Source organism: Heliangelus exortis, chromosome 1 (genome assembly GCF_036169615.1).
Source record: "Heliangelus exortis chromosome 1, bHelExo1.hap1, whole genome shotgun sequence".
Lineage (NCBI taxonomy): Eukaryota > Metazoa > Chordata > Aves > Apodiformes > Trochilidae > Heliangelus > Heliangelus exortis.
Genome location: NC_092422.1, coordinates 137,725,443 through 137,740,550, shown reverse-complemented (window position 1 = coordinate 137,740,550; position 15,108 = coordinate 137,725,443). Strand labels below are relative to the sequence as shown.

Sequence of the window (15,108 nt, the reverse complement as noted above, 5' to 3'; positions counted from 1 at the left end):
TTTATGCAGGTACCGTAAGCATTTACAAACCAGTGCAAGGACACTTGACAATTTACCTTGTTTTCTTTTTCTTTAATGACATTGGGAAAAGGAACAAGAAAAAAATCATGTATTCCATAAATTCAGTTTACGTGAAATCAGTAATTAACCCAAGTTGGAGGGATATAGATTTTTGTTTCCTTGCAAGTAGCTATCTAGGTATTTTGGTTTAATACCATGTAATGCCTGAAAAGAATGTGTGAAGTCTCATATATTTAGCATTTTTGTGCAGAAATAATAATTAAAAACCCCTGAAACTCCAAAGAATCATGTGTTTTATGTCACCTCCCTCAACTCCCCCTTTACAAATCGTTGGTCTTATGATGAAGTGCCCTCTCTTCACTAAAACATTGCTGACCTGGGACAGTATATGTACATTTTCATACTGTTGCCAGACTGGGCGCACTCACGGCAGAGCAGCTGTAGTTGCAAGGGTGTTCAGAATGATGCTTGCCAGAGGGTGTCAGGAAGAGTGGCAGCTTAATAAGAGTCATGACTCACCCAACAGGCTGCATGTTCCATAGGCAAAACATGTGGTTTCAAAAACCAGATGTAACCACCAAGTGCCAACATATTAATTAATTACCTTATACACCCTTTTATGTTTCCTCTGATGTTTTGAAAGCATTATGTTAATTATTCACAGCATGTTCAGTGCCTCGGGTTTTGTAGAACAGCTATTTAGATACTTAGTTGCTCAGTGGCAACAGATATTTAAACACGCAGCTCACCAGCCTGTGTGGACGCAGAAGCCGGCGGCCCACAGCCCCTCCGCCCCCCCCCCCCCCCCCGTCGAGCAGGACGGAATCCCACGTCCCCGGTATGCTGCACCATCTTGAGCAGAGACGCAACACCCCATGCACCTCTTCCGTAGGGTGCCGGACACAGAGTGAGGCAAACGCAGGGTTGCCCAGCGCCTCAGGAGAGTCACAAGTCTCACCTTCCAGCCCGCAGCAGGGCCAGCGAGACGCCCGGCGGTGCCCAGCGAAGGCCTCGTTACTATAGCAACCCTCGGGAGAAGGGGCGGGAAGAGGCCGCGGAAATACTTTGCGCATGCGCCGTGCCTCTCCAATCCCGCCCCCCCCACCATACCTCGCCGCCCGTAGCATCTCCAGGAAGACGGGGGAGGGTTCAATGGTGGAAGGCGCATGCGCCTCGCACACTTTCTCGGGTGGGAGTGGGAGTGGGAGTGGAGTGAGGGGGGCCCGGCGGGTGTGCAGCGGAGAGAGGGAGGGAGGAGGGAGGGGAGGTGAATGGCAGCCGGAAGCGGAAGCGCCGCGGCGCAAGTAAACGGCTTTTCCCTTCGGAACGGTGGCTTGTCCCGTGCTTCCCTCATCCCGCCTGCCCACCGAGCCACAGCCCAACCGCCGCCCCGAGCCCCAACCGCCTCCCGCCCCGCCCAACCGCCGGCAGCCAGCGGCCGCCAGCCGGGGAGGGGCTCCTGCCTCCGCCCCGCCGCCCTCGCTCCACGGAGGTGCTGCCGGCCCCCTCGCCGCCTCGCCCGCCCGTCCGCCCGCCCTCTTCCTCCCGCTTTCCCTGCTAGGCGACCGCGATGTCTGACAAGGAGTTCATGTGGGCCCTGAAAAATGGAGATTTGGATGAAGTGAAGGACTATGTGGCCAAGGTAGGAGGCGGCGGCCGGGGCCTGGGGTGGGAGCAGCGGCGCTGTGGGAGGGAGGGATGTGCTCGGAGCCTGGCAGGGCCCTCCGGTCGGGGGTTGGGAGGATGGGGCTTGGGGGGTGGTAGGAGCGGCGGGCTGACTGCTTGGGCTTTCCCCGCAGTGCTGAGGGTCCAGGCGGGCGGGTGGGCGGGCGTGCTCGCCCCCCTCTCCTGGCGGCCCTCTCTGTTCCTGTGCTTCCTTCTTTTCTCCCCCGCGCCCTGCTCCTCTCCTCCGCCCCCCCAGAACACCCTCGTGTATGCAGTTGAAGTTTTTCTAGGTCAGTGCGTGAAACTTTCTGGATTGACGACCAGTATCCCAGTCCTGCCTCGCTGATCTTCTATGTGTATGCATATGTGTGGCCTCGGTTTGATTATCCTTCCTTTCTGTGCCTCAGGGCTCATCCTTAATAGGGCAGATGCTAAGCTACCGGGTGTGTTGAGGCTTAATTCATTAACCTTCTGTGAAGGGTTTTGATATCTAGTCGGGGCGAGTGCTACAGGAAGAGCAGACACCTGTGCAATGGGTGAAAAATCTTCCTGTTTGTTGTAGTATTGGGAGGCTGGATTCTGCCCTCATTTGCCTGTAGTTGTCAGTGACGTTTGTGGGAAAAGTGTATGTACCCAAGGGCAAGATGCTGCTTCAGTGAACCTTACTATTCAGGAATATTGTCTTGAAACACCAGAGCAGAGGTTTACATCTGATTGAGCTATAATTACTTAGATCTCTGAACAAGTTAATAATTGTCTTTGGGAGCTCGACATATGCTGACATATCTTGCTGTGATGACTTAAGTTCTTCCTGTACCAGTTGTCAACTTGGGTTGAGAGTTACACAAACTTGTAGTGCTCTTGGCAAAAAGAAATGTGTGCAAGTACTTCCAGCTGCTTTAGTACAAAGTCCAACAGCTTAGCTTGAATAGTCTTCTCTGACAGTTTCAGCTAAGCTATTGGACTTTGCATTAATGTGGCTGTGCACTCACATGCTCTGTTCTGTCTGTAAAGTGCTAGAGCTAATAACTGAGAATACTGAGATTCTTACAGCTTTTACAGGATTTTCATTGATATATATGTTGAATTCCTGCACATTAGTGATTATCAGATCCTTCTGTATCCATTGTTGAGGCAAAAGCTTGGGTAGTAACCGTCTTGAGTCGTTTTGTATCTACAAGATCACAGCAGAACTAGTTACAAAGTTTTAATGTTTATTTCAACCCTTCCTAAATGGCACTGCAACTAATGTAGCAATTGGATTTATTTGATCTCTCTAACTTCTATCAGCTACTGAAAGAAGTTTGAGCCATCCTGCGCGATGCTATATACTAAAGAGTCTGAAGAGCATCATCTAACTGCACTAGGGAAGTACAAAATTTTAAAAGGCAGATACTGTCTGTGGTTGGATGACTACAGCGAAAGAAATCTACAATCCTTGAATAATCTTACATTTTAGAATTGCTTCTGATCAAGAAAGTGAATAAATTAGGGGAACTTGCTTCTTACTTGTGACCTAATCTTGTTCATTCTTTTCACCCACTTGCAAATATGCTTTCCATAATCAGCTGTTAGGCATCCTACTGGCCCATTAGACAAGTAGTCTAATGTTTTCTTTTCAGTCCATTATGTTTGCTTGACAGATTGCAGGCTAATAGACTCTTAGCTTGGTTTCCTGGGGAAACAAAGCTTCTACGAATAAGTTTTGACTGTCCCTTTTCCTTGTTAATGGTTTCTTGTTTTGGGTTTTGTTTTGTTTTGGTTTTTTTTTGGCTGATTTTTTGTAAGCTTAACAGAGGTACAGGTAGATACTGTTTTGTGAAACCAAAAGACATACAGGAAGGTACCTTCAGGAAGAAAAGAGTACAGAAATGAGGTTATGTGTCACTGCACAACAGGAAATGTGCACTGAGGAGGGGCAAGATAGCTATAAATCCCCTGACTGTAGGGGAAGCCTCGTTTGGAACTTTACATTCTTGGTTCCTAAATTAATATATGTGAGGGCAAACCATGCTTTGGTAGTTACAGTTCTCAGAAGAGTAAGTTTTCTGTGCTGTATATTCTATTTTGACTGTTTTCCTTATCAGTTTTATGGTTTATGCTCCCTACTGCTTTCCTGTTGTAAGTATGATTTAATGTTCAGGAATTTTACTTATATAAACTTTGCAGTAGTAGAAATTTCCTCTCCCTTTAGTGTGGGAGGCAGTCATATATGTTACAGACTGCACCTTCATAAAATCCTTTCTTGTCTGTCTTCCTGAAACTTTTATTTTCCAACTTCATTTGTTTTATTTCTTGTTCTAGTCCTGTTTCCTCATTATCTGATTGGAAACAAACGGCTTTTAACTCTAATCTTGCAGGTTTGTTGCCAGTTACAATGTAAAGGTTTTGACCTCTGATTTTGTTTCATATCTCACAGGGCTTTGAAATGCAAACTAGATGACTGGGAGCATTTTAAAAATACAAGTATAAATGGCAGTCATCAGTGAGGCTGAACTCTGATATCATTCATGGCTTTTTTTCACCTGTCTGTAATTAGTTATGGAAGTTCTGTCTGTCGAGTCATAAGTCTCTCTTTCCTTCATCTCAGCTTTGGTTAGCAGGTACCAAGAAGAAGGTAGGTTAATGGCCCTCAGACTTTGATTCAAACAGCAGGCAAAACTTAGTGTAATGTGAAAACCTTTCTTTTCTCTGACATTGTTTATCCTGTTTAAGAAGAGAAAGTTTCTGCCACTTCAGCAGTTCTTGGACAAAGACCAAAGGATACAGAGTCAGAGAGAAAAGTCTCCGTTTGCTTTTTATACATTTCTGTGTAAAGGTATTTTGCATTCTCCTAAAGATACTTTCTTTAGAAAGTCTTTCAAACAGTAATTTTGGGGAGTGGCAATGAAATTGGTGACAAATGATACTGCTGTGTTGCTTAGCAAAAGAGATGTCACTGCTGCCAGTCTGTGCATTTGGAAAACATTGTTGGTTTCTACTACCTGATAAAAATAGGATTATTTGTACAGCTTGAATAGTCCTGTAAGGCTTATTTCTTTTTTGTAACAAACATCATATTAATATCTAAATTCCTCAACTTGTCATCCTGTCAACTTTTTCTCTATGGAAAATAGCAACTTCCAGTGAAGTACTATAGTTAGAGTGTTATGCTAGCAGTTAAGTGTGGTGTCATCTCCTTTTATGATGAGGAGGTTAAAAACTAGTTTTAGTATTTACTTTCTTTGATATCTTCCTTTTGAATATGGCCAGCGTATGATGGCTTCAGAGATATTTTTGCGGGGATTGAAGGAACTCTGCAGTCTTCCTACATACATCCACTCAAATTTTTTAAATTATACAAGAAGGAATCTTTCATGGGAACAGATGAACCAAATGTGCAGTTAAATGGGTGAGGAAGACCCACGCAGATTAGAGAAATTTGCTTCCCTCGAGGGAGGGAATGGGTGTTAAAGAGAACTAGTTAGGAAAAGAGCAGGTTATATTTAGCCTACAGAACTTTTTCATGTGAACACTTTGCTTTTTTGATTTTTGTTCTGTTTTGTTCTTTCTTTATCCTCCTTCCCCAGTGGAATGAGAGAAACTGTACAATTTCTTAAAAAGACTTCCTTATCAATATGTACATGTATGCTTCTAGTCAGCAGTATATTTCTCAGGCTAAATATAATTCCTGTTCAGTCACTAGGCACAGAACATTTTACAAGATAAACTAGAATTTAAAAGAAAGAGGTTCCAATAATGTTTGTTCTAGACTAATTTCATCTTTTAAAAATTTAGCTGAGAATTCCTCACTTCATGAGCTGTAATCCCTTTCATAGTTGCTTTCTAAACATACCACTGCTTACAGTCATGCTTGGTAAATCAGTTAACACTATAAGCAGGTAGCACAGTGAACCAAACTGGAAGCACCAGAATTTTACTGCTGAGAGGTCTGGAAGGTTGAAGTGATGGCAGGCTGTGAAACAAATGTTCTTAGAAAGTATCTATATGCTAAGTTTGCCTAGTAGGCATTTCTGGTGTGGACTCTTGTTTTTAAATAACAAAAAAACCAAAACAAAATCCCTAGAGGACCTTCAGTAACTCAGCTGGAAAACAGCAACTACCTTCACAAAACTGTTGTACTACAGATAGTATTGTAGGTCTTTGGGGAATAGTGAAGTTTGAATATGTCTTGAGAAATGAGGAAAACTTGACTACTGCAAAACTGGAGAGACTAGAACAAACAAACAAACAAAAAAACTCTAGAAATCCATTTTTGAAAAAGAGGTAGCAGTCAGAGGTATAGCTAAGGCCTAAGTGCTGTGAAAAAAAAAAAATGCCTGCAAAAAGTTTAATTACAATGGAGAAATAAATAGCATTTTGAGGGGTAATCTCTATTCTTTTGAGTGTCTGTTGAAATTACTTGTATTCTTTCATGAACAAACTAAGTGAAAATGAACCCTTAAATGGTAATTATATATGGGTGGATTTCTTGAGTTACAGATTAACCATACCATGAATACATTGAAATTCACCTTGACTCACTACCTTTACCACTGAAGTGCTACTTCATTATTATGGCTACTCTGATACCTGGATTTGCTATTGCTTTGGAAACAGTATTCTTGCTTGTAAGAGGGCTCGAAAGCCTGTCTGGGTTACAGTGCAGTGTAAGTATACTTTAGTAATTTATCCAGGAGCATATCAGGGTTAGGATTGACCTGGGAGCTCCTGGACCAAGTTTATCCCCTGTGGAGCATTTTGGAAATCTCTGTACTGTAACTCTGCAATGTTATGCCAAAGCTTGCACTACACGTTTTTTTCTTTATATGGAGTATTCTAAATTTTCTATTATTTTCTTCTTGATTACTGTTGAGTGTGCTGAAGCAGGATTGCTAAAGATAAAGATTTGTTTTACTGCTTGGTTCTACTTAACCTTGGTGTTCAATTTATGTTTTATAAATTTGAACATGATGACCTAAAATTTCTTTTATGAAACAAGACAATTGCTTGCTACTATAGCCTACTATTGCAGGTTCCATATTCAGATTAGAGTTAGTCTGAACTAAAATGCTATGCATTTACTAGAAAAGCTTAAAAGAACTCAGGATGTCAGCTACTTTGTAGTAGTGAGTGCAAGGTTAGTGAAAAGCACCTTTTCAGGATGGCTAATTTCACCAGTGTTATCCAAAAAGAGTCTGAGAACATACAGGAAGGAATTGCTGACAGATATTAGTGCTTTGTCCATTGGCTAAATAGTTTATAGGAGCAGCATAGAGTAACAAACTGACCTGAAAACCTGTTGCCTTGTTGTGAAACACAGTACTTGCTGACTGCATGTACATCCCAGAATTCTCAAATCTGTCTTTTTTTGGTGAAGGTAGAGAGATAACTGTGAAACCATTTCCATCTGAGATGTAAATAGAGTTCATGCTAAATCAGATCATAGATCTGGAGCTGCTACATGTAGCAGTAGCTTTCTGAGATGTTGATGTGAGGCCTATGGTTGTTTTGTTCATCCAGCTGGTTTCCATGCTCTGAAACTCTGGGTCAGTTTAAGAGATTGCCTAAGTATGTGACTCATGTTTGAATTTTCTATGCTTAACAAAAAAATTAAGTACCTCTTTATTTGTTTCTGTTTAGGCTCTTCTTATTGTGCTGACTTGTCCTGTGTCTAACTGGTATTTGCTGCAAAAAAAATCCAGAGAGAGGGTGATCAGAAAATTTTGTAGCTAAAAGTTTTACTAATGCATTCCATTCCATAAATTGAAACTGAATTTTATCTCTGCTGTGAATGTGTCCTGTTTTGTCCTAGTTTGTGATCTTTAGCATATGCATTACTAAGTATGACAGTACAAAGTTAGGAATAGTTGATGAATAACAAGCAGAGAATTTGGTGGTGTGAGAAAAATATTTATTTCTGATGAGGCTCCTTTTCTTCCCACCCTCCCGTATTCTAACCTCAGCTTTCCCTCTTGTAGCAGTTTCATTTTTCATAAGTCCTTGTTTTTCAAAACTAGCTCTTGTCTTCCAGTTCAGTTAATTTCTTTCAGTGGAAGAGCATATGGAAGATGAGCTAAGCTTTCTATATGTCCAAGAGAACATTTCTTCAGTGGTTTGTATCATGTCTCCATTTGGAATTCTACGTGGAGTTTTGTTAGATGTGAAGGTTACACACTGACTGTTGACTTGAGTGCCCTGGAATTGGTGAGTCATGCAGCCCACATAGGTCAACAGGCTGAATTAATAGATCTTGCAGCAGTGTCAAACTTCATAAATAAGGAATCCCCCAGACAGGTCACAACAGAGTGACTTACTTATGTATGTATATTCTGAAGGAGAATATGCTCAGATGTTAAGTTATGAGGGGTTGATGGTTAAATATTCTGTCCAAGTTTACACAGAATATAATGGACTCAGAAATGCAAGATTATCAAGTCCAAAAATTCACAACAATTTTTATGACATTGAAAGTTGGAGATACGACATCAAAAGGTAAATTTTAGGAAAGATACAGAGAGCCAGGAGATTTATAAAATTGTACTAAAGTCAAGTGTTAATTTTTTCGTATGCATCCGAGCAGGTTGTTCTTAGCAGGGGTTTTTGTGACTCTTTTATGGTTGTTTAAACTTCTAAATATGCATCCAGACAAAAATGTGAACTTCTTGGTATGTAGTTCACACATTTCTGAAGTTGAAGGTTTGTATTAAGTTATTCATACTTGAATGTCATATTACCAGCCAACACAATTCTTTAGAAGGAGGCATTTGTCTACTTGAACTCCTGTTACTAGGACAAAGGGATTAACTGGAATTAATAAATGACCGGTCTGTTATATAACTTTTTTTTTTTTTTTTTTTTTTCTCTTACAAGTTGCAGTTTCAGCATTTTTGAACAATTAGATGGTTTTCTCCTTTAGTTCATTATAAGGAGGGGTAGGCACAAATTAGTGCAGCTCATATGAAAAAAAAAGTTTCAAATTTGGATATGGAAATTTGGATTGCCTGGATATGCTGTTGGCTCTTTTTACTGCAAGTAGGTTCAAAATCTTATGTTGATTATATGCCACCTATGGCAAGTTCTTCAGTGACACGCCAAAGATAGGAAAGTAAACAATAGTTTCCTTTAAATGTTTAAGGCACTAGTGATCAGTGTTGCTTTCTCATGTAGTGAAGATTTGTAGCTCTCCAACTTAGAAAGCAGTCGGTATTAATAAGTCCTGTTGAACAAGTTACAGTCCATCTTAACTATCAGTTTGATTGAAGTGTACCAGTGTGGGTCTTTACTAATCTTTGTATGCAGTGTAATTCAGTAGTTCAATATGGATACATAACATAATAAGGGTTATTGTGTATCTCCAATGAAATTATTTTTATACCTTTGTTGCTGCAACAAGAGTATTGTCCAGATTTTTGTCTTTGCTTATTTACATCATTGCCTTCCTCACTAGTTACAGACCAAAAGGAAAAGGGTGAAATAATTTTACTTTGCCTTCAGCTACACTTTAAAAATCAAATGTAATAATTGAATGTAGTGGCTATTAGACTGAGCAGACCAAAACATCATTAGCAAGGTATTCTGGAGATTTGCCTGTCATACTTGCAGCTGAAGGTCAAAGAATTTTCTGAAGTGTAACTAATTAGGGAGTTCGTTTATAAAACAGAAAAGTTTCTTATGAGCTATGATCAAGTCTTGATAATTATTTTTGAATGATTGATACTTTCTCTCCTCAAACTCCAGTAATTTATGAACATGCTTTTCAACACACTTGTTGCCTATAAATTAGTGATTAGCTTCAAGAAGGAAAGATGAGCTAGGAGGCCATTTGAGACAAAAGATAGAGAGCTGTCCATAGAACATTTGCCATCAGCTTATCTTTTCTCAACAGTTTTGTTTGTGATGCCAGGAAGGCAAATGCCATAGGCAATAAATGTTTAAAAAGAATTTTAGTTTGTTCAAAAACACTTCCAATACTTAATTCAGGTAATGCAGTTGGGAAGAGGAAGTTACCAGTCATCATATAAAAAAAGATGGGTCACAATATTTCCTTTGATTTGAGATCTCTATTTCTGTGCATTCTCTGAATTAAAAAATCAAACAAACAAAAAACAGAAACAACAAAACCAAAACAAAACACATTTTGCAGGATCCTTCATATTCAAGTGAGGCCTTTTGGAGAATCTCTTATTTCTTGGATTGCTGACTTTTTAATAATTTCAACAATATTATTAGCTTTTACTTTGCTAAGGGGATGGATATTTAGCATGGTTTAAAAAACATGACTTTGGCCTGTAATAAGTACTTATCTGTTACTTTATCTTGGAGATAGTAACTGAACAATAAATATAATTTCAACGTATGTTCCTTTTAATAGAATATAGCATGAAATGCAGTCGTTAGTTCAGTACTTGTGACAAGTTAGTAAACTGTATTTTACTAAAGCCTTTTCAATAGTAATTCCTGGTGAAATATGGAGAAAATACCTTAACTTTTGTAGAGTGATTATTTAAATTATATCAGTACTGGTATGTTTCAATAGAAGTATTACAGTGAATCTGAATACTCCAAGTGTTTATAATTGGTTTTTAGAGTCACTCTGTGGATGTTAATATGTATGTTTTTGAAGTATCTGCTGCTGAGAAAGCAACAGTTCTTAAGGATTTAAAAATTTTGGTTTTGAATTCCAATTATCAACTGCTTCAACATGTCACCAAAGATCTGTGTTAAAGCACAAAAATTCTATACTGCTTTTGATATTTCATATATTTTTATGCGTTGCTGTATAAATAAAACATAATCTCAGTGTAGATAGGAAAATAATTCCTGTTAATCTTATATGAAAATTTATTTAGAAGCTAAGCTTGATTGCTTTGGGTTTGATCTTGCTGCAGACACATTCTTTGTTTAAACTCTAGAGAAGTAAGTCATGCTTATGATGCTAACCCTCAAATGTAACCTTTCAATTCAGTGTTCTTTTAATAACATAGCTGTGCTTTTTGGAAGATACACTCATCTTCCTGTTTATCCTCTCATATCTTTGCAATGGAATGCAGGCTTAATTTTGAGAACTGCTGTTTATTGTTGTGAGCTTTTTTAGATCACGCACAGAAGTCAGAATATCAAGCTAGCATCAACTGAAATTGAAACCCAATAGCTGTCACCTACTGTTCACCTAGAAGTAAAACATTCACTTCCTGTGAGTTCTTTGGACAATATGTACTGAAGATTTTAATTCAGATGTTGATGGTGGGGCTCTTATAGGAACTGAAAATGTTTTCACTAAGAGCTAGCAACTAAGTACAGATTGGATGCTAGTGGGTTTTATTCTTTGTTCTGCTGGTTAACATTTGGAACAATGATCCAATGATGGAAATGGCCTGAATCCTATTACTAAACCTTTGGATTGCTTTACCCTTGAACTTAGAGTGTTAATGCAAACTTAGGGGCACCAAGGAAGTGAGATGTAGTACAGTGTATTTTCATCTGTCCAAACTTGCTTTCAGAATTCCATAACTGGTTGAGCTGACATGCTAAGCTTGAGTTTATGAGTAACTAGATGAACAGGTGTATTTTAGGAATTTTTTCTGTTTTGGTAGTGTCAACTGTTGTCAGTCTGCTGATGGCATAGTACTGAAGTACTGAGACATCACCTAGTTTCTGGTTAAAGTATGAAAAGTATGATTAATGTCTGCTGTTTAGCAATCATCTGGCATCCATGTGGACCAAAATACTTTCTGCTTAGTATACCATTAGAATTTGTATGATCCAAATCAGATCAGTATGCAGCAGTGTTTAAACAGTGAGTAGTCTGACCACTCGCTTCTGGAAGAAAAAAACTTCTAGGCCAATTCTGTATTGCCTGTAAAGATGAACACTGTGCTATATTCAATGCATACAATTCTGAATGCATCTCTTCATATGGACATCATGTTGAGGTATGCAGTCAGATCTGTCAAAGTGTCCCTAAGAAATAGTGGCTTAGTGGTTTTATTTTCAGTTGTGCATCCTGTGTCACGTCTGATAGACAAGCCCTGGTGCTATAACTAAAGAATTTTAACTTTAATTCCAGATTCTAACAATTCTTCTAAGCAGAGGTAGCTTAGAAAACATGTCTGATCATCAGCTGTTTTAGTTAATGATCTAAAATATTAAGCATGCTAACACTGATCAATTAAAATAGTACTCTGGCCACAGAGCCTTCAAGAAATAGCTTGGTTTGCAACAGATTATTCAGTGAAAATTGGCTGTTGCCATTACTCTGAGCTGTTGCCTAACTAAGAGTCGAGTGCTTCTGGACAAAACTTTTCAATAGGTCCCTTCATTCCTGTTCCATCACTTGCTAATAAAAACAGTGAGTGGTTTCCACTCTTTGTACTTCAAGTCTTGGTTAGAGTAAGGATTTGGGGGAGGTGGAAACACCTTTTTTCAATAGTGCACATATTTGACACATCTCTGAATCTGGGATTGTAGCACAGGTTTCTAGAAGCTGTACTTAGTAAACACTAGGTTCATTACTGTTAGACAGAAAAACCTCATGTATCAGGTTTGTTTGTCTCTAAAATGCTGATGCAACTGAAGCACAGACAGCTCAGTAGTTCAGTTTATTTAGCAGTTTGTTTCTGGAATCGTATTCTTCTGACTGAGACAAAGGACTGGGGATTAATTTGATTATGGTGGATAAGCTCAATACTTGTTTACCACTAACAAATCTGAAAAAGTATGCTTGCTAAGTACCTTTTGGTTGGCTTAAGCCAAAATAGTTGTAGGGGTGCTTATAAGAGCTTTTCAAGGTACTTTAGGTACCATATCAAGATAGGCAAAAAACAGCATTTGGTTCATAATTCTTTTTTCTAACTTCCATAGACCAAGTATTGATGTTATCGTTAGCAGTTGAGGTTTCTGTCTAAGTAGAGAACTGTGAAGTAAATGCCCTTTTTAAACATGCATGCCACCCAAAGGAGCCTTGACAGGATTGAGAGGTGGGCCCATGCCAATCACTTTATGTTAACAAGGCTAAGTACAAGATGCTGCAGCGTTTTGTAACTTTTTAAATGCTGAAGTCCAATGGAGAGAAAACTAGATGTGAATCCAGAATAGCAATAAAAACTTGCTACTGATGTCTGCAGCTTCTTTTGCAGAAATTTAACTTCCTGTATTCACAAAGTTCCCTTCTCAACATCTGTTAACCTGATTTTGCTTTTTGATCAGAGTTTCATGTGAATGTTTTTGCTCTTTGTTTGTTTCAATAAGAAGGAAGATGTACAGACAGCTTGTCACAAATATTCCTCAAAGCATACAGGGTAGAAAGAAGAAATCTGGGAGAAAACTCTTTGTTGCTCTAGGTTATGAAAGCTAGAGAACAAGGAATAAAAAATCTGGCAGTATCAAAAAGGTGTTATTCCGTATCTCTTACCACGATCATAAAGATAATCCATAGAAAGGCTTAGCTAATTGCTCTCAACTGTTCACTAAATAAATAAACAAAGAAAACACAGAACTTCTAGATCTTCTGAAAAGTGGGAAGTAGTATCCCATACAATAAACCTATTGCTTCTGTTCTGTTGCCATACACAACTGTGGTCCAATCAGGCTGTAGCTGGAAAACTACTGGAATGGTCAGAATTTGCTGAACCACTGAGTAACAGCAGTGGTAGTTTCTGTGTGGCAGGCTGAATGAGAGAGTTATGTTAATTTTAGTGGACTGAAAGTAAGTAATTTTCAAAAATAGAAAGGATTTAAGTGAAAACTTGGATCCAGCACAAAATTAGTGCATCTACCATGGGAAATCGCCTACTTGTGGTTACAATTGGTTGATTTCTCATCTTTGGCAGGATTTTACTGCTGATTTGTCACTGAAGAAATCTGCTTCAAAATCATAAACAATTCACAAATTACAACACTTTATCTTTTTCCTTCCCTTTCTGCTCTTTGGATTTAAACCAGCCTTTGAGTTATTTGATAGTTCACTGTGTTCCATTTTTGCTCTTAAGTTAAATATTCTTAGTTTTGCTGTCTCTGAAGCATAATATGTCAACATTTCTCCCTCTTAGAGGAAAAAAAAATATACAAAAGTTTAAATAATATGCTGCACTTGTGTTATGAGCTAGTAATTTGAATTGTATCTAAATAATAAGAACAGATGGGAATGTGAAAATGGCATGTCAGTCTAAGTTTATGATGAAATACCCAGAAGCTTGCAAAAATGTTTTCTTTGTGTAAAGTACAAGACTAATGGTTCACTTATCTTCAGGTTTGTGTTAAGACAGCTGATGTGTGGCTATATCTGCTGTAGTAATTTAAAACTTGAGTCGGTTTCAGTAGCGAATGCAGGTATTAAGCTCTCTGCTCAATCTAGCAGAAGCTGCTTCAGGCTAGTGCTCTATTTCAGTTACTGTCTGGGGAACTATAGTCCTGTCAGTCTGACCTCAGTGCTGGGGAAGGTTATGGAGCAGATAATCTTGATGGCATTGTGTGGCACATGGAGGACAACAAGGCAACCAGCTCGGTCAGCATGGATTTATGAGAGGTAGGTCCTGCTTCACTAACCTTATCTCCTTCTATGACAAACAAGGTGACCTGCTTAGTGGATGAGGGAAAGGCTGTGGATGTTGTCTACCCAGACTGTAAAGCTTTTGACATGGTTTTCCACAACATTCTCTTCGAGGAACTGGCTGCTCATGGCTTGGACAGGTATATGCTTTGCTGTGGAAAAAGATGGACTAAATGGCTGAGCCCTGAGAGTTGTGGTTAATGGAATTAAATCCAGTTGGCAGATGAGTGGTGTTGCCTAGGGCTCAGTATGGGGGCCACTTTGTTTCAGTATCTTCATCAGTGATCTGCACGAGGGGATCATGTGCACCCTCAGTAAATTTGCAGATGGCACCAAGTTAGGGAGTGTTGATCTGTTGAATGGTAGGAAAGTTTTGCAGAGGGAACTGGACAAACTGGCTAAATGGGGAGAAACCAATTATGTGAGAAACAATGAGGCCAAGTGTCGGGTCCTGCAGTTGGGTCACAAGAACCCCATGCAATGCTGCAGGCTTGCAGAAGACTGGCTGAACAGCTGTCCAGAAGAAAGGGACCTGGGGATGTTGGTCAACAGACAGCTGAATGTAAGCCAGCAATATGCCCAGGTAGCCAAGATGGCCAACAGCACCCTGCCTTGTATTAGGAATAGTGTGTCCAGCAAGACTAGGGCAGTTATAGGGATTGTATAATAAAAAAATTTATTCACTGAAAGGCTTGTCAGACACTGAATAGGTTTCCTTGGGAAGCAGTAGAGTCACCACCCCTGGAATTATTTACAAGACCTGTAGATGTGGTGCTTAGGGACAAGGTTTAGTGGTGGGCTTGGCAGTGCTAGGGTAATGGTTGCACTTGATGATCTTAAAGTTGTTTTCCAGCCAAAATAATTCTGTGATTCTGTGACAATTTCTGGAGAAA

General features: G+C 39.5%; 1 protein-coding gene across 3 annotated transcripts in view; it reads left to right on the top strand.

Annotated features, from left to right (window-relative positions):
* Window positions 1–1,260: 1,260 nt before the first annotated feature.
* Window positions 1,261–15,108, top strand: part of MTPN (myotrophin) — a 35,831-nt gene continuing 21,983 nt past the window's right edge. The window contains exon 1 of one of the 3 annotated variants that reach the window (XM_071727009.1): window positions 1,261–1,663. In XM_071727009.1, coding sequence (XP_071583110.1) covers window positions 1,653–1,663 — 11 coding nt within the window. In that variant the 5' untranslated portion in view covers window positions 1,261–1,652. The remainder of the gene's footprint in view (window positions 1,664–15,108) is intronic. The other 2 variants (XM_071726994.1, XM_071727003.1) reach the window with 2 other exon arrangements.